This window comes from Macrosteles quadrilineatus, unplaced genomic scaffold (assembly GCF_028750875.1).
Source record: "Macrosteles quadrilineatus isolate MER2022 unplaced genomic scaffold, UCM_ALF_1.0 Scaffold_19__1_contigs__length_3004403, whole genome shotgun sequence".
Lineage (NCBI taxonomy): Eukaryota > Metazoa > Arthropoda > Insecta > Hemiptera > Cicadellidae > Macrosteles > Macrosteles quadrilineatus.
This window is the reverse complement of record NW_026542612.1, coordinates 680,327-707,488: the sequence shown is the minus strand read 5'-3', so window position 1 is coordinate 707,488 and position 27,162 is coordinate 680,327. Positions and strand designations below refer to the sequence as shown.

Genomic DNA, 27,162 nt, shown 5'->3' with positions numbered 1-27,162 from the left:
AACCTAAAGGTGAGTGAGCGTAGCGAACGTACTTCAACCAGGACGTGATTGAGCCATGCGAACGAGATCATCTTGAAAATTAAGAAGTTAAACGGGGCAAAGCCCGCGGGTTACAGCTAGTTAAATATAAAGTTCAATGTGGTATGCACTTTTTGTCTGCCATCCACTGTCTGGAACTCCTTTTTTATGTGATTTAGGTGTGTACTCATTCCGCGGTACTCCCACGGCGGAAGCGGCGGATGTCGGTGTGACATGGCCTTCAAACGTTTCAAACTCGTAACTAACATTTTTTGAAGGCCAAAAAATGCATATGATGACATTGTGTATTAAAATATTACCTTTAATGTAATAATTCTTGTGATTATCTTGACCCAATTTGAGTTGTTTTCGTTTGAAGTTGGGAGTGACAGGTTGCAACAGATCGTAAATTGCTTCATTGTAAATCTCAGCAAAACTGACCCACACAGAAAATCGGTCATCTGATTCTGATGCATACTCAACAATGGATGTGTCATTGGTTAAACGTTTCTGCATTTCTCTGAACACAGACTCTCCTGTAAACAAGATATAAAAATAAGAAATACTGATGTAAGAAAGGTACTTTAGGCTAAACTACAGTATAATAATAATTACATGTCAGAAATTCAGTATCTAAATCCCGTAAACTGATGCCGAGCAGGCCGAGCTCCTAGAGCCAATGCCGCGGCACCAAGCAAAAATTTTCTGGTTTTATATATATATGTAATCGCTTAAAAATGCTACAAGCAAACTCCGTATGAAAAAAAGCTTCAAAAAAATATTCATTCATACTTAATTTAAAAATTTTTTTCTGACCCAAAGTTCCTTGCTCACTACATTTTTCTTGTTTTAACTTTTTTAGTGGTGTTAAAAAACTATCATCAGTTTTAATCTGCCTCAATAAATTATAAAAAAATTTGTTAAGTTTCAAGCAAACTACACAGTAATAAGCACTGGCTTTAAAATTATTATGTTAAGAAGTAAGTGTAGCAGATCATGTTGAGTCAATGTATCTTTGTTGTGTCCGCCTCAGTATCCCACCAATTCAAATGGTGGGCATGGCTCTTTTTTCCACCACACAGTCCTCTATCCAGTGGAGTATTATTATGTATTATACATCGATGGTCTGACCATGTATGGGAAGCTTTAGGTGAAAATTAAGATTGTATATTTAAACACTTAAAAGTGTGGCTCCCTGGATTCTGTCGAACTTAGTGCTTATGTACAAGACATTTAATCACTGAATATTATATTAAAGATATCAACCACCCTAGCATAAAAAAAAGAATACGTACACTTATAATAACTATTAGTCCAGGAGCTGAGGGGGTTTGAGCATGCATGAAAGTAGTACGCAATGTTATTGCTGATTATTGTAATATGGACTGTGGTGATCAAAATTACGTATGTCGCCTATTTCAAAAGTGGTCGATAAGGTGGGGGGGAGGGGGCAAACATGGCGGTTTGTGCTATGCGTTAAAACGCTGATAGTTCGAAAACGGTAAAAGATAGAACATCGGTTAAAACGTCGTTGGAATTCTAAAAATGTGGACAACAATAATGGTTATTGGGTCCGATGTCGTATCTCTATAAATAAACAAGTTATTGTATAAAATATGTAAAAATGGACTTTTCGTGTAGTTTTTTTACCGAAAGTAGAATTAATTTGTGAGTGTCGCAAAGAAGTAATATCAAATATCTTTGCTGATAGTTGTAATATGGACTGTGGTGATAAAAAATATGCATGTCGCCTACTTTTCAGGTGGTCGAGAACTTGGGGGGAGGGGGGCAAAGATGGCGGAACGCGCTATGCATCGAAACGACTGTAGCTCGAGAACGGTACAAGATAGAACATCGGTTAAAACGTAGTTGTAATCCAAAAAATATTACCAATAGAAAAGGTCACTGGGTAAAAAGTTGTATCTTAACTAATAAAAAAGTTATAACAATAATAAGTTTAACAAAATCTACATCGTACAGCTATTTTTTTTCGAAAATCGTATGGATTGTTGATAAATAATAGTGCAATTACTTAATTACTCGGCTAAATATTAACTAGATGCATTTTCTTATAAGAAAAAAATATATTATTACGAATACATTTGGTTTAAAATGTAAAACACGGCCTCCAAACTACATATAATACTTGGGGTTTCGCCGCAATCAAATGCATAATACAGACTTACTTACTTACTTACTGCCGTGGCTCTTGGTACCCAAGGAGGTACTTTGCCTCGCCAACACACTGCCTCCAGACTGCACGATCCATTGCTTCATCCTCTCTTCTTCCCATTCTTCTCAGATCTCTTCTCACTTGATCTCTCCACCTCAACTTGGGCCTTCCAGGAGGTCTTCTACCCTCGGGATTGTTGTTTAGGGCGTTTCTCACTAAGGATCCCTCTTCCTTTCTTAACACATGGCCTGCCCATCTCAATCTCCTACTTCTCACCTCAGCCACAATATCTGGGTCCCTGTACAACTCTCTCAACTCCCTGTTGTGCTTAACTCTCCATTCTCCGTTTTCAAAGGTTGGTCCAAAGATTTTCCTTAGAATCTTGTTTTCGAACACTATAAGTCGTTTCTCAGTTCTCTTGCTTATCACCCAATTCTCTGAGCCATATAGTAATACTGGTCTTATTATCTAATATATAAAATTCTCGTGTCACAGTGTTTGTCTGCAAACTCCTCCGGAACGACTTCACCGATCGTTATGAAATTTGGTGTGTAAATTCTGTAGGTATGCGAATCGGACGTAAACTATTTCCCGTTTCGAAATTCTTAAAAGGGCTCCGCCCCAGTGGCTCTGGAGTTTCCCATGTTAACCTTATGAGAAATGGAATTAATGAATCTTAACAGCTGTTTCAATTAAACAAGTTGGTTCTGTTCTATGATGTTCAATAGCATTAAAGTTACAAGGATTACCAACAGGGTGCAGCACTATTATTTCTTTTACATTTATGACAACAGCTAATTTGCAACCAAAAGGTGAGTGAGCGTAGCGAACGAACTTCAACCTGGAGGCGAGTTAGCGTAGCGAACGAGCTAACCTGAAGGCAAGTGAGCGCAGCGAACGAGCTCCAACCTAAAGGTGAGTGAGCGTAGCGAACGAGCTCCAACCCAAAGGTGAGTGAGCGTAGCGAACGAACTTCAACCTGGAGGCGAGTTAGCGTAGCGAACGATCTAACCTGAAGGCAAGTGAGCGCAGAGAACGAGCTCCAACCCAAAGGTGAGTGAGCGTAGCGAACGAACTTCAACCCAAAGGTGAGTGAGCGTAGCGAACGAACTTCAACCAGGACGTGATTGAGCGATGCGAACGAGATCATCTTGAAAATTAAACGTAACGGTACTTTCTTTCCATCGGTCTGTCTTAGGGAAACCTATAACTTAGGCGATACGAAGTTCGCCGGGTCAGCTAGTAGTTTTGTATATACGGATTTTAGTTTTCTGTGAGAGTAGGCGAGAACTCAACAATTTGTGGCATGCCGATAAACTTTTATGAGCTGCATTTAATCTTTGCTGAATTTCAGAGTCTTCCTCATTATTATCTGTCAGCATTACTCCTAGGTAAGAGAAATTGTTTACTTTATAAAATTTGTGTCCTTCTATTTCTACATGATTCTTATTATTTAATTGGATAGCTCTTCCACATTCCATTATCTTGGTTTTGTCTACATTGATATTTAAGCCAACTTTTTTAGTGTGGTTTATGAGTTTTGAGACCATAACTTTTAGTTCTTCTTCGTTTTTGGCCACAAGTGCCACATCATCTGCAAATGCCAGGATATTAATGTTGGTTCCCATAGTAATTCCAGCTTCTAGCTTTTGTAATTCTTGTAGAGAGTCTTCCAGAGCTAGGTTGAATAACAATGGGGACAAACCATCTCCTTGTCTCACACCAGTATTTATATCAAAATCCTCTGAGAATTCTCCATTGACTTTAACCTTGCATAATACAGACTACCACTACAAATCCATTTTTAATTATTATAAAGTTGTAGGTTATAACAATATGATTATGTAACAGATTCTTATTCAGTTATGCCAGTTATTCAGTTCTTATTAACAGTTGTGCCGATATCAGCAGCACTGCACAGCAATTATGACGCAACCTATCGGACGAACCCCAAGGCGTTTGGAGGCCGTGTTTTACATTTTAAACCAAATGTATTCGTAATAATATATTTTTTTCTTATAAGAAAATGCATCTAGTTAATATTTAGCCGAGTAATTAAGTAATTGCACTATTATTTATCAACAATCCATAAGATTTTCGAAAAAAATAGCTGTACGATGTAGATTTTGTTAAACTTACCTATTATTGTTATAACTTTTTTATTAGTTAAGATACAACTTTTTACCCAATGACCTTTTCTATTGGTAATATTTTTTGGAACCGATGTCCTATCTCGTACCGTTCTCGAGCTACAGTCGTTTCGATGCATAGCGCGTTCCGCCATCTTTGCCCCCCTCCCCCCAAGTTCTCGACCACCTAAAAAGTAGGTGACATTCGTATTTTTTATCACCACAGTCCATATTACAACTATCAGCAAAGATATTTGATATTACTTCTTTGCGACACTCACAAATTAATTCTACTTTCGGTAAAAAAAAACTACACGAAAAGTCCATTTTTACATTTTTTATACAATAACTTGTTTATTTATAAGGATACGACCTCGGACCCAATAACCATTATTGTTTTCCACATTTTTAGAATTCCAACGACGTTTTAACCGATGTTCTATCTTTTACCGTTTTCGAACTATCAGCGTTTTAACGCATAGCGCAAACCGCCACGTTTGCCCCCTCCCACCCACCTTATCGACAACTTTTGAAATAGGCGACATACGTAATTTTGATCACCACAGTCCATATTACAATAATCAGCAATAACATTGCGTACTACTTTCATGCATGCTCAAACCCCCTCAGCTCCTGGACTATATAACCTTTTTGAAATTTGATTTCAAGTTCAAATAATATTAAAAATGAACTATAAATACCAGTACAGTAGTTTAATTTTTTTTCTACCCTAGAAACAAAAGATTTAAAAAATCTCTTATTAAGTTATTTTTGGTCGTTAACGATTAATCAGAATAACAATGATTGCTAGATATTAAAAATTCCCCAAAACTCATTGAATTAAGTAAGTAAGATTGAATTACAGTAATTAAGGGTAAGTAGTTAAAAAATTACCCTCTGTAAAAAAGGGTAATAGCTGCAAAAAGACAATCTTTTTTAGACCTAGGTACTTAAAAAAATAAATGAGTGTAGTATACTTGCCAAATATTTCATCAACACTTGATCTAACCGTGCTGTTGGTTTTGTGAAGTTTGGAATCCATCTGGAAAATATCCATATTTTGTAATAAATAAATAATTCTTTATTGGCATATAACGTTTTGAATCATAGCAAAGCTAAAAAACGGATGGCATTGTCAAGATTGAAACTAACCTAAAATGTACAATAATATATCTTATGCACTAAAATACTTATAAACAATTTGGAATAATTTGTTAAACAATAAAAGTAAAAAATGAGTTTCTATGAATAGTAAGAGTAAGTCAAATAAGAAACTTGTAAAAAATAAAAGTCATATTGATTCATTAGTTTTATTAAGGTACCGGTATTCATTTACAATGTAACAGGGTGATTGGTACTCAGTGTGACAAAAAATTGTTGGTGTAAGTACAAAGTAAATGCAGTATGATGATGCATATAAAATGTTCCAAGTCTAAAAATTAGCTTCCCAAAGAATTATTTTATGTTTTTTCAAAAATAATTATGTTTTTAAACTAAATTTATTTATTAATTTATTTATTATTTATTAAACTTAATTTAGCTATTTCTCAATTACTTATAAATGGATTTCAGTAGATAATGTCATTTTCGAGTTCTACAGTAAATTTTGAATAAGAATAATACAAAATGACAGAGGATCAGTTGTTAAAAATTAAGATGTTTGATACAAATTTAAAAAACATTGGTAAATTGCATTTGTTCACACGTCCTGTATACAAGAAAGTGTCGGAATATGCTAAAAACTGCGCCATTTTATAAGCTTTCCAACCATATGCTACACCGTTGAGCTTTATGTCTGCTTATGTACGCTTTAGTGGTTTGAAGACTACAAAGCATGGTGTCTTTAACATTTAAAACATAAAAAGTCGGCATGTATTAAGCAAAAGTTGTATTTTTGTTTCAGCTTGAACAGTAAAACAGTAAAAAAGTTCCCTGTTTTCTGGCATTCAAACCACTAAAACAAACAAAATATATCTAAACCTCAATAGTGTAGCATATGGTTGGAAAGCTTATAAAATGGCACAGTTTTTAACATATTCCGACACTTTCTTGTATACAGGGCATGAAAAATGCAATAGACAATTGTTTTTTAAATTTTTATCAAACATCAAAATTTTTATCTTTGAATATATTTACAATGGAGTTTTTACAACTGATCCTCTGTCATTTTGTATTATTCTTACTGTATTCAAAATTTAATGTAGAACACGAAAATGACATTATCTAGCCTACTCAAATCCATATACAGGTAATTGAGAAATCACTGTATTAAGTTTAACTTTAAAAGCATGGTTATTTTTGAAAAACATAAAATAATTTTTGGGAAACCAATTTTTAGACTTGGAACATTTTATATGCATCATCACACTTCATTTACTTTGTACTTACACCAAAAAAGTTTTGTCACACTGAGTACCAATCACCCTGTATATGTTTTACTAGTCAGAAAATCAGCAAGGCTGCTTTTAAAGATTTATTATAAAATAAAGTTTTTAGAGTTGAGGGTAGTTTATAAAAAAGCTTTTTCCCAAATATATTTAGTAGTTTTTTTTTCTACAAGCTTCAAACTTCTTGGGTATTAAAAATTATTTTTAAATCTGGTGTTATAAATGTGGTCCTAGTTTTCGCTAATGTAGTCATCAAAATTTGACTGCACAGCTAACAATCTTTTGTAAATTATTAAATTTGGAATAGTCATGGTATTCCATTTTCTAAAAAATGTTTTGCATGAAGATTTCTGTAGTAAAAAGGTTACAATTCTTTTTTTTAGTCTTTCAATTGAGAGGAAAATCACCAAAATTCAATTCCATATTGCCCATTATTAGGAACCGGTACCAGTAGTAGACCGGTTCCAAGTAGTAAACCTTGAAAAAGTTACACCGACCCATCACTATTTGTTTTATAACTTATTTATGATGAAATGAAATATGCTTTATTGTCTTTTGAATTTGTACAAATTATCCACAATGTCAAGACTCAAGATACAGCTAAAATTATAGCATAGCCAGTTAATTAATTAATAAAATACTTTAGTGATGGGCGGATCCAAGAAAATGTCGGTACCGGATCCGGATCTTAAAAAATTCGGATCCGGATCTTCGGAAAAAAATCGGGTCGGATTCAGTTAGGAAAGATACATGCCATTGCCATATATGTTATTTATTTGTATCAAGAGACAAACACTGAAACATGGCCTTGCCATATAAGTTATTTGCATCAAAAGACAAACACTGAGACATGGCCTTGCCATATAAGTTATTTGCATCAAGAGACAAACGCTGAGACATGGCCTTGCCATATAAGTTATTTGCATCAAGAGACAAATACTGAGTCATGGCCTTGCCATACAAGTTATTTGCATCAAAAGACAAACACTGAGACATGGCCTTGCCATATAAGTTATTTGCATCAAGAGACAAACACTCGGGGAAAAAACGGTCTTGTACATGGATACAGACAGCTTTGTGTTAGTAAAAAAATCTGGGAAAAATCGGGGTTGTATAGTGATACAGACAGATTTGTGTTGGTAAAAAATCGAGGTTGTAGAGTGATACATACAGCTGTGTGTTTAGTAATCAAATCGGTGTTGTACAGTGATACAGACAGCTTTGTGTTTAGTAAACAAATCGGGGTTGTACAGTGATACAGACAGCTTTGTGCTAGTAAAAATATTCGGGGTTGTAGAGTCATACAGACAGCTTTGTGCTAGTAAAAACATTCGGGGTTGTAGAGTGATACAGACAGCTTTGTGTTTAGTAAACAAATCGGGGTTGTACAGTGATACAGACAGATTTGTGTTGGTAAAAAATCGAGGTTGTAGAGTGATACATACAGCTGTGTGTTTAGTAATCAAATCGGTGTTGTACAGTGATACAGACAGCTTTGTGTTTAGTAAACAAATCGGGGTTGTACAGTGATACAGACAGCTTTGTGCTAGTAAAAATATTCGGGGTTGTAGAGTGATACAGACAGCTTTGTGCTAGTAAAAACATTCGGGGTTGTAGAGTGATACAGACAGCTTTGTGTTTAGTAAACAAATCGGGGTTGTACAGTGATACAGACAGCTTTGTGCTAGTAAAAACATTTGGGGTTGTAGAGTGATACAGACAGCTTTGTGTTATTAAAAAAAGGTGTTGTACAGTGATACAGACAGCTTTGTCTTAGGAAAAAAATCGGGGTTGTACAGTGATACAGACAGCTTTGTGTTTAGTAATCAAATCGGTGTTGTACAGTGATACAGACAACTTTGTGTTGGTAAAAACTCTGGGTTGCACAGTGATACAGGCAGCTTTTTGTCTTAGTAAAAAATCGGGGTTGTACAGTGATACAGACAGCTTTGTGTTTGTTAAAATATTCGGGGTTGTAAAGTGATACAGACAGCTTTGTGTTAATAAAAAAATCGGGGTTGTACAGTGATACAGACAGCTTTATGCTAGTAAAAAAATCGGTGTTGTACAGTGATACAGTCAGCTTTGTGTGTAGTAAACAAATCGGGGTTGTACAGTGATACAGACAGCTTTGTGCTAGTAAAAATATTCGGGGTTGTAAAGTGATACAGACAGCTTTGTGTTAGTAAAAAATCGGGGTTGTAGAGTGATACAGACAGCTTTGTGCTAGTAAAAACATTCGGGGTTGTACAGTGATACAGACAGCTTTGTGTTTAGTAAACAAATCGGGGTTGTACAGTGATACAGACAGCTTTGTGCTAGTAAAAACATTTGGGGTTGTAGAGTGATACAGACAGCTTTGTGTTATTAAAAAAAAGGTGTTGTACAGTGATACAGACAGCTTTGTGTTAGGAAAAAAATCGGGGTTGTACAGTGATACAGACAGCTTTGTGTTTAGTAATCAAATCGGTGTTGTACATTGATACAGACAGCTTTGTGTTGGTAAAAAATCGGGGTTGTACAGTGATACAGACAGCTTTGTGCTAGTAAAAATATTCGGGGTTGTAAAGTGATACAGACAGCTTTGTGTTAGTAAAAAAATCGGGGTTGTACAGTGATACAGACAGCTTTATGCTAGTAAAAAAATCGGTGTTGTACACTGATACAGACAGCTTTGTGTTGGTAAAAAATCGGGGTTGTACAGTGATACAGACAGCTTTTTGTGTAGTAAACAAATCGGGGTTGTACAGTGATACAGACAGCTTTTTGTGTAGTAAACAAATCGGGGTTGTACAGTGATACAGACAGCTTATTGCTAGTAAAAATATTCGGGGTTGTAAAGTGATACAGACAGCTTTGTGTTAGTAAAAAAATCGGGGTTGTACAGTGATACAGACAGCTTTATGCTAGTAAAAAAAATCGGTGTTGTACAGTGATACAGTCAGCTTTGTGTGTAGTAAACAAATCGGGGTTGTACAGTGATACAGACAGCTTTGTGCTAGTAAAAATATTCGGGGTTGTAAAGTGATACAGACAGCTTTGTGTTAGTAAAAAAATCGGGGTTGTACAGTGATACAGACAGCTTTATGCTAGTAAAAAAATCGGTGTTGTACACTGATACAGACAGCTTTGTGTTGGTAAAAAATCGGGGTTGTACAGTGATACAGACAGCTTTGTGTTTAGTAATCAAATCGGTGTTGTACATTGATACAGACAGCTTTGTGTTGGTAAAAATATTCGGGGTTGTAAAGTGATACAGACAGCTTTGTGTTAGTAAAAAAATCGGGGTTGTACAGTGATACAGACAGCTTTATGCTAGTAAAAAAATCGGTGTTGTACACTGATACAGACAGCTTTGTGTTGGTAAAAAATCGGGGTTGTACAGTGATACAGACAGCTTTTTGTGTAGTAAACAAATCGGGGTTGTACAGTGATACAGACAGCTTATTGCTAGTAAAAATATTCGGGGTTGTAAAGTGATACAGACAGCTTTGTGTTAGTAAAAAAATCGGGGTTGTACAGTGATACAGACAGCATTATGCTAGTAAAAAAATCGGTGTTGTACAGTGATACAGTCAGCTTTGTGTGTAGTAAACAAATCGGGGTTGTACAGTGATACAGACAGCTTTGTGCTAGTAAAAATATTCGGGGTTGTAAAGTGATACAGACAGCTTTGTGTTAGTAAAAAAAATCGGTGATGTACATTGTACAGTGATACAGACAGCTTTTTGCTAGGAAAAAATCGGGAAAAAATTTGAAAAAATCGGATCCATCAAAACCGGATCCAGCCCAAGATCCGGAATTTTTTGGATCCGATCCGGTGCCGGTTCTAGCCCGGATCCGGCGGATCCGGTAGTCCGATATCCGGATCCGACCATCACTAAAATACTTATAGCTAACTCAACAAAGGGAGACATATTATAATACATATTCTAAATGCACAATTACAACTGAGGAATCTTATTCTTAAAAAAATCTTCCAGACTATAAAACGGGTTATCGGTCAGCCAACGAGCAATACAATTTATTCTTCCTTGAAATCTTCCCGGAAGATCAAATAATTTATACCTGTGCCGCTAGGTCAAAAACTACAATGTTTGCAGTGTCTGTAGATCAAAAATCACAGTAAGTCAAATAATACAGTCCGAGCTAAAAACGTGGTCTATGTTAAAGCAATTGACTTATTGGGAATTTGACCTAATGCAACAGCAGTTTTAATATAACGAAATACGGTAAAATACAAGTTCAGTTTCGCTGAGTCAACAGTGCCGGAAGATCAAAAGCAATAAAAGTGAACGTCGATTCAGTGTAAAGTAGACCTCCTGCAACGCTTACTACACCAACAAAACTCGCTTTTAGTTACTTCGTGTTTTGTCATAATTAGAATAGAGCTAAAATTATCATATTTGGTACATAGCTTATCTATTAATGCTTCTTGCCAACTGTTTGGTCAACACTGTAAATAGGTATAGTTTATGTAATGAAACGCCTTTTGTCAAAATTTGTGGCATGAAATACACGCAAGGACGATCTGAAAATTTCTGGTTATTATATACGTTTGTAAAAGGAGACCCATTTCATTTTAGAACTATTTTATGAGTTATAATGTAGACTACACATCAACTGTGTAAATGTATTACGCCTCGGAAGGGTTGAAACCTGTCCAAACTATCATATATATTATTAAAACGTAAATGGGGGTTTTTCACAATCTGAATCAACCAGTCGACGGATTTTCATTATTTTTGTGTTGAAAGAAAGATAATTTTGAGAACTAGGGAATGTCAAAGCCATAATTATAATTAAGGGTCCCAGTTTTTTAGAAATTAAGTTTTAATTTTTAAAAAGTCTAGCAGCCGACGCTAACCTTCTTAAGTATAAGAACAGCTAGCTTAGTACAATATAATTTGCTTAACATAACAGCTGTAAACATTCAGCATTTGTGACACAAATTCAGCATTTGGAAACAAATTTAAAGACATATTTAGAGTTGACCTATTTATACTATGTGTAATGCTGACCATTGATACATTCAATTCTTAGGTATGAGGATGGCAGATTAATTAAATATGCATAGTAAAATAGTAGGATGTTCAAATGATTTTTTAAAGGAATCTTTGTTCTCATTGATTTGTTTTAGTCCCATATAATTTGTTTTAACTAACAGCTGGTTGAATGTAATATTGTTCTATATAACTATTAGGTTTTTGGCGAATTTCCCATATAGGGAATAAGCTATTACCGTAGTACTTATGGTAACACCTGGACCCGGGTTCGATTAAATTGTTCGTTTTGAGGTCCCTAGAGGCCAAAAACACCATCCGTTCAAATTCATATATACAGGGTGATCAACTCAAGGAGGCCACCATTGGGAAATCGGAAACGGTAAGAATTAGAGAAAACTTTAAATGGGGGACATTCCTTTATTTTTTGTGGCAGTTAAAAATATGATTTTAGTTTTTTTATCATGTTTTTGGATAGAATATGCAATTTAAAAACTTTTTTAGCCTTGACATTTTTTCGATAAACCCACTCATTTAGGCCGGGCCACACTTGTAACTTTTAACCAGCGAGACTGTTTTTTTCCGTTTTCACGTGCGACGCACGTGAAACAGTTTGACCGTGGCCACACTCGTCTTACGAGATATATTTTTTGGGCAAACCAGTGAGACTGATAGAGCATGCCACACTGGCAATAAAAAACGTCCGTGTCCGTGTTCTGCCTCCCCCCCTCCAAGTACTAAATCAGTCAGGTTAAAACTAGAAACGTCCGTGGAAGAAATTCAGCGAGATAAGATGAGTGTGTTCACTCCCATAAGCCGCAATGCCCCGCGACTAGTTTTACGTGCAACGCCCGTGGGATGTTAGTAGAGAATACACGTGCAATTCTGTTTGTCAGTCTCGCTGGTAAAACCAGCGAGACTGACAAACGCGTTCACGGACGTTTTTACTCTAGTATGGCCTGCCCCATATACCGTAATGTATTTCTCAAACCCACGGGTAACGCCCGTGGAAAGAATTCAGCGAGATAAGATGAGTGTGGCCCCGGAAAAATGACTTCCGGTGTACATTTTACATCATGTAGCTCCTAAACGAGTAAGTTTATAGCAAAATTGCAAAAAGTAAATTAGTCTTAGAATTGCATCTACATTCCTTAAAGACTAAAAAACAACAAGTTTTCCACTTTTCAAGTTTGCCGCCATTTTTTTAATAATATAATTCATATTTTTAATGAATTTTATGGTCTTTTTGGAATGTGGATGCAATTGTAAGACTTTTTTACCCTTCGCATTTTTGCTATAAACTTACTTGTTTAGGAGCTACATGATGTAAAATGTACACCGGAAGTCATTTTTCCATATGCTGTAACTCCTAAACGAGTGGGTTTATCGAAAAAATGTGAAGGATAAAAAAGTTTTTAAATTGCCTATTCTATCCGAAAACATGATAAAATATAGGGTGTTAAAATCATATTTTTAACTACCACAAAAATAAAGGAATGTCCCCCGTTTTAAGTTTTCTCTAATTCTTAACGTTTCCGATATCCCAATGGTGGCCTCCTTGAGTTGATCACCCTTTAACTTATAGCCTATATTTATTTATTTATATATTTTTCCCGGGGGAAACCCCAGGACCCCCCTCCTTTTTGGGGGGTATTCCATACCCCCAGGCCCCCGGTGACCCCCCCCCCCCAAAATATATGTCTAGGACCGTCCTTGTCTTCTTAACCTATAAAACACGTGGGATACAGCCTTTCTTCACTGATCACGTAATGCGTGATTTTCTATAAAGTCTTGGGAAAATAAAAGGTAAAATAGATAGAATACAGGCGTACTGTATGTGGTTTACAGTTTACACACAAATATTCATCAAACTGTGTGATATTTTGTTATTGCAAAGAACAATTTGGGAGTATCGTATTGTTTAAGTCGATGGAAAATCTCTGTTGATCCTGTTTTACAAGCAAACCAAAAAGATACAGTAGTCACCACTCTATGCGACATATTCTAACCAGAAAATTTTAATCGTATGATTCTATAAGCATTGGTAGGATTGCAAAGTACTACACAAACGTTATTTCAAGGGTAATAACAGTCACAATTTCCGCTGACTTTAAAAGAGTCAACTAAAATATTATACTAATGGACACACAACTAAATGGAACAACTAATGGAAATACTCACGATGTACATATAACAGTTCGATATAAGCATTGAGTATACACGTCAGTAGATACGTGCCCAATGATATAAGCAACGGTTCTTGCAATTTATTGTTTATTGTTTTTTAGAGTTGTTTCGGACTTACTCACACTCGAATAAGGTTGTCCACGTTTGTCAATGATAATGTAGACATGTTACACCCGTTGTCACGAATATGTTTACAAGTTTTCCGTCTGTTTTTGAATAGCGATACATTTTTTCACATACTTAAGAACCACCTGATTTTGTGCATTACATGTTCGTCTCAATTTTATTTGCTTTAGTAGGCATTCTTTTGGTTGATGAGGACTTCAATAGGTCCTTTGCTCATGAAATATATTACTTAATTAATTTTTATTGTTTGGTAAAATGGATTAAATTATCCAGCAAACCCAAATAGAAATAGTAAATAGGCCTATAGTATTTCAAAAAAATCAGTAACATGTTAATAATGTAGCCTACATTATTTCCTTGAAATGCATAACAGCAATTAATTGAGCTGATCCTTATATAAATAAATCAATATGTTCTTCATAGGCATAACATGGGTTCTTTAAGAGCCACTGGGGCTGAGCCCAAGGGATTTTAAAACGTAAGGTTGGTTTGCAAATGTATGTGACACGCTCTAAATGAGACATGAATGGTCAAAATCGCCTAAGAAATGCGGAAGAGTTCAACGGAAAAATTTCGTGTTGGCGTTAAAGTATGGTTGAAAAGTCCTGGATTGGCTATATTTTTTTAACAATATAGATAAAGTAGTGAGACTTGGTATATCAATAATAGCCATAAATATCTACTGTCTTAAGCTATTATCACTTTTTTATCCCTTAAGGGGGGTGGACCACAAAGACTAAGACAAAATTCTTATATAATTTTAATACTATTTGACCTGTTTTTGAAATGGCGACCATACAAATATATGCATTTTAAGCCAAGTATGAATGGAGATGAGTGTGTGATGAGTGGGCTGTAGGCGGAAAAATACGAACAAACTAAACTATTTATTAACAAAACTTTTTTTGTGTTGAACGATAATGTAGCCATGTTGCTTTGAAATGACGACCATACAAATGTATGCATTTTAAGCCAAGTATGAATGGAGATGAGTGTGGGATGAGTGGAGCGATCTTGTTGTCCTGTTTGTGACTAAGGCCGACATAATCCTTAGACACAGCTGTTAATTAATAGTGCATACAGTCAATTAATAGCAGCAGAGGTCAAGTTTGGTATCAAATTAAAGGTTTTATTCATAAAAATACATTGCCGCAAACCCAAACTCAAACGATGATGATGATAAGTCGCTAAAACGTACCGTTTGAAATTTAACAGCTGAAAATAAGTGAAATAGAAAAGGTTTTGGTTAAATCCATCAAATTGTAATTGGACACTAGTAAATACTAGTGAACTTGTTGCTACCTCCCCCCTTCGGTTTCATGTATTCCTCTCAATCAGTTCAAACCTAGGAGGATTAAACATTAATTTTAATTAATGTTAAATCCTCCTAGATTCAAACCTGAAACACCCAGATCGAAACTCGCCTGTCGTTATTTTACCATCGCCTTTTTTTTTAATATATTTTTCAAAAAAGAAATATTATATTGATTTACTTTGGATTTTAAAAATGTTAACGTTTTATTTTGTTAAAGATTTATGGTGATACGTAAATATTGTGATGTAGTAAAGTATATTATATTGTAGTTAGGTGTTAAATTTTGAAATTTTAGGGTGAATCGAGATGAATCTTTGTTTATAACATGCGTCTCTCCTACCTTAACATACATACCAAGTTTCATAAACATCGGTTGGAAAAGTGCAAAGATAAATATTTGTATGTAAAAAATACAAAATGGTGGATATCTGGTTAACGAAATGATTTTGAAAAAAATGTTAGCCTTGATTTTCTGTTTATTTTGACCCAAGGAATTACTAGGTAAAGTATTTCCCCGCTTATTTTAACACCCTGTTTATGATGTATTCTTATAAGTGAAAAATGTAAGCTGGTAATAAAGAAATATGTTTTATAAATAATATGAATGTACTGGTGATCTGTATATTCATCTTTTTCTTGTCCTTAGAACTATAAATTAAAAGTCCACTCAGCAGTCGCATCGTACGATGTAGTTCTTTCCATGCGTTGCGAAATGCTAAATTTGCCGTCCTCTTCAACCCAAGTTATCTACTGAACCACTGATTGTAAAAAATTCAAAAAAATATATTTTACGCATCACACTTTTGGCTGCAACTTTGCCACTGACAAAACCTCTCTAACCCAAAAACAAAAAAAATCTCGCATGCTAACTTTTTCATGTTAGAAATCACGATTTAAAACTATTTCACCATACAAATCAATTTTTATTAATTAGATCGGTAAATAGTTTAAAGTTCCAACAAAATAGTCATCGAGTAGGACTAACCAAGAAGCTCTGTGCCAAATTTCAAAATTTTAGCACAACTTTAAGTACACCAAAACACAAAATTATTGAAGTCATGCGTCGAGAGGACTATCGTTGTTTTTAACAGATTATACTTTTGACCTTCCGGCACTGTTGACTCAGCGAAACTGAACTTATATTTTATCTTATTTCGTTATATTAAAACTGCTGTTGCATTAGGTCAAATTCCCAATAAGTCAATTGCTTTAACATAGACTACGTTTTTAGCCCGGACTGTACTATTTGACTTACTGGGATTTTTGATCTACAGACACTGCAAACATTGTAGTTTTTGACCTAGCGGCACAGGTATAAATTATTTGACCTTCCGGGACTGTTGACTTTCTGCAACGCGTCCAATTTAATTATGGATTCAAGAAAGTTGTACACTTTAAGTGATAAAACTATGTGACTATTAAGAGTTTTACTTAAACGATGGAATTCTATTGAGGTATGGTTCTTATTTCTGGTATTATGATCATGAGTATGGTTTCTAAATTTTAAAAGATGTTGATTTTCCAAGATATAAACTATTAAGTCATAAATATAAATGTTAATAATAGTAGGGATTTGAAGATTACGAAAAAGTGGTTTGCTGTGGTCTCTCGAGCCTTTATTAGAGATAACCGCTTTCTTTTGCCAAACAAGAATTTCCTCTACCCTAGCACAATTGCCCCAAAAAATTAGCCCAAACCTGAAAATGGATTGAAAATATGAAAAATATGCTGTTCGGACATAGTTTAGTGGAATGCATTTTTTCAGACGGCCTAGTAAAAATATCAGGTACACGAGAAAGTCTGGTATTTAAATAGTCTATATGAGAATCCCATGTTAGCTGACTATCTACATATATTCCCAAAAACATTGCTGAAAAAACTGTACTACCCTTATCACTGTTCTCAAACAACTCTCTTAAATTATAATTTAAGGAAAACATCAATTTTTGAGATTTTTCTTTGCTAAGCAAAAGTCCATTACTATGAAACCAATTTTGTGCATTATTTAATGTTTCATCAGCCAATTTTTTTCAAGTTCTTTATAGTTTTTACTAGTAGATAAAAATGTAGAGTCATCTGCGAACAAAATGGTTTTACAATCAACAAAAGAGGGTAGATCATTTATATAGATTAAGTAAAGAAGGGGACCAAGGACTAAACCCTGTGGCACTCCTCACTCGACTGACACTTCATCTGACCATCTTCCTTTTATAAAAACTGCTTGTTTCCGATTTTGCAAGTAGCTTCTTAAAAAAGATAATGGAGGGCCATCAAATCCATAGTAGATACTGTAATTTAGAGATGAGAATATTGCTGTCAAAAGAGTCAAATGCTTTACTGAGGTCACACAGAAGGTGGCCTGAGCATAAGTTTTATTTTCGAAAGAGAGATGAACTTGCCTGACTAGATCGTCCAATGCATTGAGAGTGGATTTTCTCTTTCTAAAACCGTATTGGTTGTTGTTCAAGATCTTGTTTAGGCTATTTCAAAATAATTTCTGATTTGATCGTAAATGTAGAGCATTTGTATATCTTATCTTATCTTATCTGACAGGGGCAGGTCGAGACCTTAAAGCACTTCATCCGAAATTGAATTATTGCGCACCCCAGACAATTGTTTTCTTGTTTGACCTTACAAGCATTTGTATAAGAGGAGAGTAAATTAAAGGGATGTTGGAGAATGTTATAGCTCTCAGGTTTAGTTAAAGTATTTTAAGTTTAAAAAATAAAGTCCTTATACTAGGCAAGTACTTACTTGAGTCGTTCGGTGGCTCCATGTTAAAATTTCTTCTTTGAATTTTCTCTCTGCTGCCAGAGTACTTTCGGTAACTTCTATGGCCGAGTTGAACTTGTCAGGCATTATTTGATCATTCTTGTACTCTTTTCCACATATTGATTTGAACACTGTCGTCAATGTGCGAGGGATGATTCCAGGATTATCTCCATTACCTGATAATGGTATTCCAGATTAGTAGTTTGTTTACAATTGAAAACTTCCAAATTGCTCATTATAAACTTTAAATAGAAATGTGAATCGAACATGCTAAACACCAAGGAACTCTCAAAAAGTTTAAGAAGATAAACGAGAAATAACACAACACTGCCACACACTTATATATCTTAATAACCGATAGGGCAACCAGCATACACAGGCACAGAATCTTCTTCCCAAGAAAATACATCAAGGCCAATAACAAAATCAATGGTACCTTTATAATTAATACGCCAACACAAAATTTGTCAGTTGAACTCCTCTGCCATTTCTTAACCAATTTTGACCATTCACGTCTTAGTGGAAAAAGCGTGTCGCGTAGATGTGCAAACTGACTTAACATACGGATACGGATTGGATCGACTCACTGCACTGATCACCTGGATTCTCAGTCTCCTGATTATCTTACATTAATTTATTTTATCTGTGCAGTATAGTTTTTTATACTTATTGACGTTTGATTTTTATTTATTACTATCACACCAACGCAACTTACGAGCCTTTGTACAGTAAGTAAGACTTCTAATGGGACAATAACAAGTGAACTAACCTACAAACTATCGGCTGCACATTTATTTCAAACCTGCAGAAGGGAGGGATTCCTGTCGATCTCAATACTACTGCCGGAACCAGTGTTACCACTACAGCAAACACTGTCTACCCTACTTGAGAGTTTTCACCTGCACTCTTATGAAGGAGAAGGACACCATCGCCAGTCGCCACTCCCCTTCTCACTGCACCGACCTGTATCACGTCGAAGCCCACCACGCCAGTCACAAATAATTAATAGCATTGGACTTGGACTAACATTGAGTACTAACTGCATATGGATGTCTATGGTTTTAATTGTACCTAATGTTATTTTACTGTGCAATTGTATATATAATTGTATTTATAAATATTTTCATTCAATATGGTAACTTTGAGTGAAGATGTTTTCTTCAACACCATAAACCTCGATGATGATTCCGAAAAACAATCTTCTGTACTACTTCTAGAAATTAAGAAACTTGAGTCAAATTACCCTGAAAGTGACTTTGGTAGTATAAGTAGAAGTATTGTATCCTTGATTCAGACACTTGATAACACGTTGGTTATTAATAAAGACTTAACTAACCGTAATGATAGTCTTAAGTCTGAATTGTCATATCTAGAAAATCGCCTCAATAATGAAATATCTGAAAAGAAATGTGTCTTAAATGACTCTTTTAGCTTCCAAGATTCAGCTCTGCTAGAAAAATCTCAGCTGAAGAGTGATATCTCAACCCAAAAAAATCTCTGCTCCGCCTTAAAAAGTAATAACAAAGTATTGTTGGCAGAAAAAACACAACTTGAGCATGAGCTGACTAAAAAAGAGGGTGACATCATTAAGCTAAGTAACGATCTAAAGCAGTCTGAGACATCACTCTCTCATCTGAGACAGCAGTTGGCTAAATCCAAATTTGACCACGAAACATTCACCAGCTGGGACAAAAATAAATGGCTGGATGACAACACAATCCAGTCTTTTTTTGACGGTCTCAATCTCAATACTAATGATATGCTATCTAAATGTTTGTTTGTTGGACCATCAATAACTCAAATTTTACGCCATGGTAGCCTTGTAGACATTGAGCAAATAAAACTTGACCTTTCTTTTAACAAATATGATTATATATTTTGTTGTATCAGTAACTGTGTTACTCCTGGAAAAGATGACAGTGCTTCTCACTGGAGTCTCTTGGTTTTTGACAGTCAAACTAAAAAAACTTATCACTTTGATTCTCTAAATAAAACCAATGAAGATGCAGCAATGAAAGTAGCCAACACTTTTCATGTTCAAAACAATTCTTTTGTAGAAGTTCCCTGTCCACAACAGCGCAACACATTCGAGTGTGGGTTGAATGTTTTAACCAACGCTAAGATTGTGTTCAATGGTTACTGTCTAAGCGAGTCACGGGTTCATTTTTCTCTTAGCGAATGGTACATCTCCTTGATGAAAGGGTCTCCTTTTGCTGTGTCAACAGTTAAACCACTCGTATCTGCCTGTCATGTTAATTCTAGTAACCCCATCAGTGACAACTTACCTGTTAAGTGTTCTCCTCTAAATTTAAAAATGGGCAAACAAGGTTCATGGAAGGTTGTAAAACAAAAGAGAAAGACTAAAGCAAAAGGTTCTTGTATTCAAACTAATTTAAAAACTCAATCTCACCCTACTGTTAGTTCCAATAGGTTTGCGATATTGTCACCTGTTAGTGTACATGATCTCACAGCTCAGAATGATGAAATAGTCAAATCATCAGATAAGGCTGCCAGTGCCCTGTGTAACACTAATGACACCCCTTGTCCAAAGGTTGTCAACATCGCTCCAGGTACTCCTAAACGTAAAGTGGCTAACAAAAAGACAATATCCCAGATACCATCCACATGTGTTGACAAATCTGGTAATCATACTGTGTTACCTGGTAATCTGAGTGAACGCACAGTTGAGATTTTTGCCGACAGTCATGGTAGATTTCTTCGGAACTTTGTGCAAAATACTTGATCTTTGAACAGTAATTTTAAGATCCGTTCTTGTGTCAAACCGGGTGCTAGATTAAGTCAAGTTCTTTCGTCAGTAACCCCGCAACTGTCTCACATGTCAGATAAAGATGTCCTAATAGTAATTGGTGGTACTAATGATGTTGTAAGCGAGCACTGTGGTGACATTGTCCAAGAGTTTGAGAAGTTACTGAGGGCGGCGTCTCACACTTCGGTAATTATAGTGGGGCTGCCTAAGCGTCACGACCAGCCAACGCTAAATCCGACAATTGATGAAACCAACTTTCAAATACAGAAGCTGGTCAAACATTTCAAAAATGCAAAATTCCAATCCATTGAAACATTTGAGAGGGGTTTCTACACTAAACACGGGCTGCATTTGAATGAGAGGGGTAAGCTTTGTCTTGCAAATTTGTTGTGTAAATCAATTTGTAGCGATGGCACCTGTAAATCTGACCATACCATTGTAAATCTCCCTCATTCAAGGTCACGTGTATTTTCAAACTCTAGGTTTTTGAAAGATTTTACTTCACCTGCAGAAACTCACATTAGTTTAAAAAAGACAAAAAATAGGAAAAGTCAGGTTTTTTATAATAAATCTTTTTTAGGCACAGGACACAAGCAACACCAAATACCGTGGACGGCTCCAGAGTCTGCCAAATGCGGGCTCCCCCGAGTCATCTAAAACTGTTACATCAAAATATACGTGGTCTGGCTTCAAAAATCGAGGTTTTTGAAATATTATTGGCACGCGAAATACCTGATATTGTTTGTGTGACCGAACATAATCTCAGGGATCATGAGTTTGAAAACTGCAAGCTAAAAGGTTATGCTAATGTAAGTGCGTATTGTCGCCAATCTATGAATAATGGTGGTGTATGCATACTAGCAAGGGACGGCATTGAAATCCAAAGCATTGAAACAAGGGATTTTTGCGAAGAGGGAAAGTGCGAGATTACAGCTGCAAAAGTAACTGCAGATAACGAAAACATTCTTATAATAGCTGTTTATCGACCCCCTAACAATAGCTATGACCTCTTCCTAGAACTTATGTCCAACTGTCTAGAAAAGAATATAAAGCCTAAAGATAGAGTAATTGTGGTGGGTGACTTTAATGTTGACGTATCAATAGAATCAACAACTTCTAACCAACTTAAATATATAATGAGCTCATTTGGTCTTAGAAATGTTGTAAAATCATATACACGTGAATTTAAGAACTCCAAAACTTTAATTGATCAGATTTATACCAATTGTACTGACGATTCTATCGATTGCGCTGTTGTAGTGTCAGCCCTCTCAGACCATCATGCCCAGATTGCGACAATCCATGGTCCTAGAATAATAAAATCCTTTGCGAAGTACAAATTTTGTAGAAGATTTGACCAATCAAGCAGAGTCTTATTTAGATATTTACTGGCTTCTGCAGATTGGGAGCAATTATACAACACCAAGGATTTAAACACCAAATTTACAATATTCAATGACCAACTATGCCATTTCCTTGACGTTGCTTTCCCAAATAAATTACAAAAAATTAATAAAATTCAGTCTAAGGGTAAAATCAAACTGGACAAGGAGACAATAAATATGAAAAACCAAATGCTTGATCTTTATGTAGAAACCAAGGACTTAGACTCAAACCACCACCTTCGTCAAAAATACTTGCAGATTAAACGCACTTACAGAAATAAAATAAGGCAACAAAAATCAGATATGATTCATGATAGAATAAACCAATCAGATAATAGAAATAAAGCCATCTGGGATACTATTAAAGAAAATCTTCCAAACAAAAGTAATAATGCAAAAGAAATCAATCTTCATAATGAAAAGGGGGAAATAATTAAAGACCCACAACAAGTTGCTAATGTCTTTAATAATTTTTTTACATCAGTTAGTATGCCATCAGATAAGAAAGGCAAGCCACATAATATAAAGCCTATTCCTGATTCCCTTTTTCTTAAGCCAACAAACAAGACCGAAGTAGAAAAGATCATAAAAGAAATGAAAAATAAACGGTCGGCTGGAACAGATGAATTGTCACCAAACCTGTTAAGAGAAGTTGCAGACCTCGTATCCATCCCTCTAGCTAACTTAATCAATGCCTCCTTTGAATGTGGCCAGTTCCCAGATGCCCTGAAAACGTCCATTATTAAGCCACTCCATAAAAAAGGAGATCGCCACCTCTGCGACAACTACAGACCTATAGCCATAACATCATCTATATCTAAGGTATTTGAAAAGATAATACTACTAAGACTATTGGAATTTTTTACAAGAAATAATGTTATTTCAGAGAAGCAATTTGGGTTCACAAAAAAGAAAACCACCACAGACGCAATGACTGACCTTATCTCAAATTTAGTAAATTCATTGGATGCAGGAGAACATACAATGGGCTTTTTTTTCGATCTGAGCAAAGCCTTTGATATGGTGGATCACGCATTGCTTCTTGATAAGCTTTCTTGTCTTGGAGTGCGAGGGCTGGCACTGCAATGGTTTAAGTCATTCATTACAGGACGGAAGCAGTTTGTGAAGATTCAGGCGGTGGATGACTTAGGATATCTGAATACCTACCGCTCACCCCATTGCGAGTCTGCTCGTGGCGTGCCTCAGGGGTCAGTCCTCGGTCCGGTGTTGTTCCTTGTCTTTGTGAATGATCTTCCATCAATTGTAAATTCTGGAAACATTTGTCTATTTGCTGATGACACGTCGCTCTCGGTTTCTGATCAAAATTTCGATGAACTCGAAATAAAGGCCTTTTTGCAAGCGAGCTCCATGATGCAGTGGTTCGAGGACAACTCATTGAGTCTAAATGCCAGAAAAACTGAATTTGTAAATTTTTCTATAAGTTCAGCTGGGAAAAACAAAAACAATTTCCTTTTGAATGATGTTGTGCTCGAGGCAGCTGATCAGGTTAAGTTCTTGGGATTGGTGCTCGATAGAAACCTGCGCTTTCATTCCCATATTGACACTGTGTGTAGAAGGATTTCTTCGGGAATCTTTCTTCTCCGCCAACTTTCTAAGTTTGCAAAATCTGATGTTCTAATTACAGCATATTATGGAGTGATTTTCCCGCACCTGATATACGCAGTGCCGGTGTGGGGGTGTGAGTGTGGGAAAACATCTTTCCTTTTCCGACTCCAGAAGAGGGCAGTTAGGGCAGTCTTTGGTTTGAAAAGAAGAACATCCTGCAGGCAATACTTTATTTCATCACAAATTTTAACATTTCCCTCAATATACATTTTGGAAACTTTGATTCTCATTAAAAAAAACTTACACCAATACCAATCTTCACTTACACATTCCTATTCACTACGTAACAATTCCCATCTTAAATTACCATCTCATTCAACTACATTTTTCAAGAGACACTTTCATTACAATGGCATTAAACTTTTTAATCTCCTCCCTCCCTCCCTTCAGCTGGAGTCGGACTTGAACAGCTTTAAAAAGCAAATCAAAAAAATACTCTTGGCCAAGGGTTACTACAGTGTTCGAGATTGTGTCGCTGATGGGTTTAGTTAGTTAGTTTTTTTTGTTGTTGTAAGAAGTAATTGATATTGTTTTATTGAAGCAACATTGTCTATTGTTTATTTTAATTTTAGTTCTATTATTTGACATGACCAATGCAAATTTTGTATCTGTTATTTTGGTTCAATAAATGAGTTATGAGTTATGAGTTATGAGTTATCATATTTTTTTTTGGGCTCTTCCACCATCACCGCAGTTGACGAAGCCTATACACTATTGTACTTCTCAGTATACAATTTGTGTCTTGGAATAAAGATGATTTGATTTGATTTAATTATTCACAGTTAAGGGGAACAAAAAACCACCTGAGCAACATCAGGCCTTTTAACTTTACATTTTCTAAGGTAAATATAATATACATTATTACAGCAACTAACCAGAAAGAATGCCAATTAAAGAAAATAAAACTGTGACGGACAGGTTATGCAAGAAATGAGGTAGGTACGTTCTTAAGTAATGTGAAAAATGTTACTGCTACAGGGTTGTCAGCAGGATCTACAAACAAAATTCACATATTTTTCCCGGTTTTCCCGGCGTCTATTATACTTATAAGAACGGCACAACACAAGTTACACTTATCAGTAAATTAAAAAAAAGCAAGCCAAATTGCCCAAGGGACTACGTAAGCCCCGACCGATGAAACGGTGAACACTTCGTGACACATAATTAATTAGTGACCATTAGTGATGGTCGGGCGGGTAAGGGGTAGCGCGGTGGGTCATTATGGGTGACATTTTGATAACATCCACTCATAATACTATATTTGGCTAATAATTTGTTCAGAATTATCAGAGGTTATAAACTCTATTCCCTTAAACATTAATTGATCAAGCTAGTACAGTAGACTAGTAGTCATTTGATCAGTTTCAAACTCAAATAAAGGCCACTCTTCTTACTTGTGTGTAATAATTGTTTAATAATGCTTTAAAAGGTTACTATAAAGTTGTATTACAGAGCATTCAATTTGAAACAAGCTGCACATCGATCGAAACGCGTGCCAATCAATGATGGATTATGAAAAGAAGTTGCTGAGGTTTGTGCCGATGTCAAGGTCAATTGACAAGAAATAAACAAATGCCGAACATTTTGCGAACGGCTAGTAGACAGTAGTACACAACAGCTGCGCGGTTAAGCCGAAACACGGGTTAACTATAATTTAATAAAAGAGTTTGTGCACAAATACGTTAAAATGTTACAAACTATTTTCAAATTATTATAACCTAAAAAAAACCAATAAGATAAGATAAAAGTATAAACTTGATGCTATTCGAAGTCAATGGTAAAGGTAGGTCCTAACCTCACATTGCGCACAGCTATCTCAAAAGGCAGAGTTTAACGAGACAAATAATAACTTGTGTTGATTGTCTTAAATTTACCCATGTCTGAATGATGTATGTAAAAACAAATTTAATTATAATTACGGATTTTGGTAAATAATAAAGACAAGACAGACGTTAAACATATACGTTTATTTTAGATAGTTCTTAAAATCCATTAACTCTTAAAACTCACTCAGCACACATTGAAAATTGAGGTTGAAAATTAACATAGTTAAACATTTTGCAGAATAAACTTATACATGTAAGTTTGCAAAACAAAATAAATTTATGTCGGTTTAGTTATAACAAAAATAAAACTTAGATATGAACAAACAAATGACAATAATATATTTTGATAAACAACATTAGTTACATTAGGCCTAAACTAGAGACAGTATTTACATACGATACAGACAAAGAAACGTAATATTTTCATCAGTTTTCTTGCAAATTATTTGCAATGCCATGCCAATACCAGCTGTCCTGACCTCTCGACATTCCTACAGTAGGCCTACATAGCTATGATGATAAAATTCTGCCCTTGTTTATATAACAACCTCATATAATGATATGCAAAAACACATACCAGAAGTTACAGTACATAGTTATGACATCATTCTACCCTTGTTTATATTGATATGCATAAACACATACCAGAAGTTACAGTACATAGCTATGACATCATTCTGCCCTTGTTTATATTGATATGCAAAAACACATACCAGAAGTTACAGTACATCTATGACATCACTCTGCCCTTGTTTATATTGATATGCATTAAACATGCCAGAAGTTAAGACAGTCCATCTCCCCTTACACGACTTACATTCCAGGGAATGCCTAATCCATACCAACATGCCTAGCCTCTCCACATTCCTACAGTATATAACTATGACTCAACTCCTGACCTTGTTTTTTTTTTAGCTTCCTGAGCACCAGCTGGATTGCCGTAAGGAATGTTTAGGAATGTTAGGAAGATTTGTAGTTTTTGGAATGGGTTGGAAAAATAACTTGTAGGCCTAATACTACACTTTTTTTAAGGCTTTTTGGCTATAATCGCTGAAAATAGGTACTGTATCACCAGGTAATATCAGAATCAAATAAATCTTAACACTAAGTTGGATGGAAGTCAGTTGCAGTTCAGCACAATGTAGTCTGCTTCCGGCGACCGGCGGAGTTGGCTTCCCGCGTAGGCCTATTCATGGTGGTAGGTAGTGTACATCCAACTTACCTTCTGCTTCTTCCGAACCATCGCCACTCGCCAGTAAACCGTAAATTTTGGTTTACTATAAAATCAATCAAGAAAGTATTGCAAAACGGTTTAACTATTAAAATTACTTGAAAAAAAAACTGTAATAACAATATCAATCAAATTCACGGAATAATACGATTTTCACGCATATTTCCCAGTTTTTTCACGGCTGTTAAAATTCACCCATAATTCCCGATTTTCCCAG

General features: G+C 35.5%; 1 protein-coding gene across 2 annotated transcripts in view; it reads right to left on the bottom strand.

The window, feature by feature from the left end:
• Positions 1-27,162, bottom strand: part of LOC129005279 (kinesin-like protein KIF20B) — a 155,222-nt gene that overhangs the window by 102,201 nt on the left and 25,859 nt on the right. For both annotated transcript variants that reach the window (XM_054434120.1, XM_054434121.1), the window contains exons 5-7: positions 18,093-18,286; positions 5,302-5,362; positions 339-554 (exon numbers count right to left, since the gene is read on the bottom strand). In XM_054434120.1, coding sequence (XP_054290095.1) covers positions 339-554; positions 5,302-5,362; positions 18,093-18,286 — 471 coding nt within the window. The remainder of the gene's footprint in view (positions 1-338; positions 555-5,301; positions 5,363-18,092; positions 18,287-27,162) is intronic.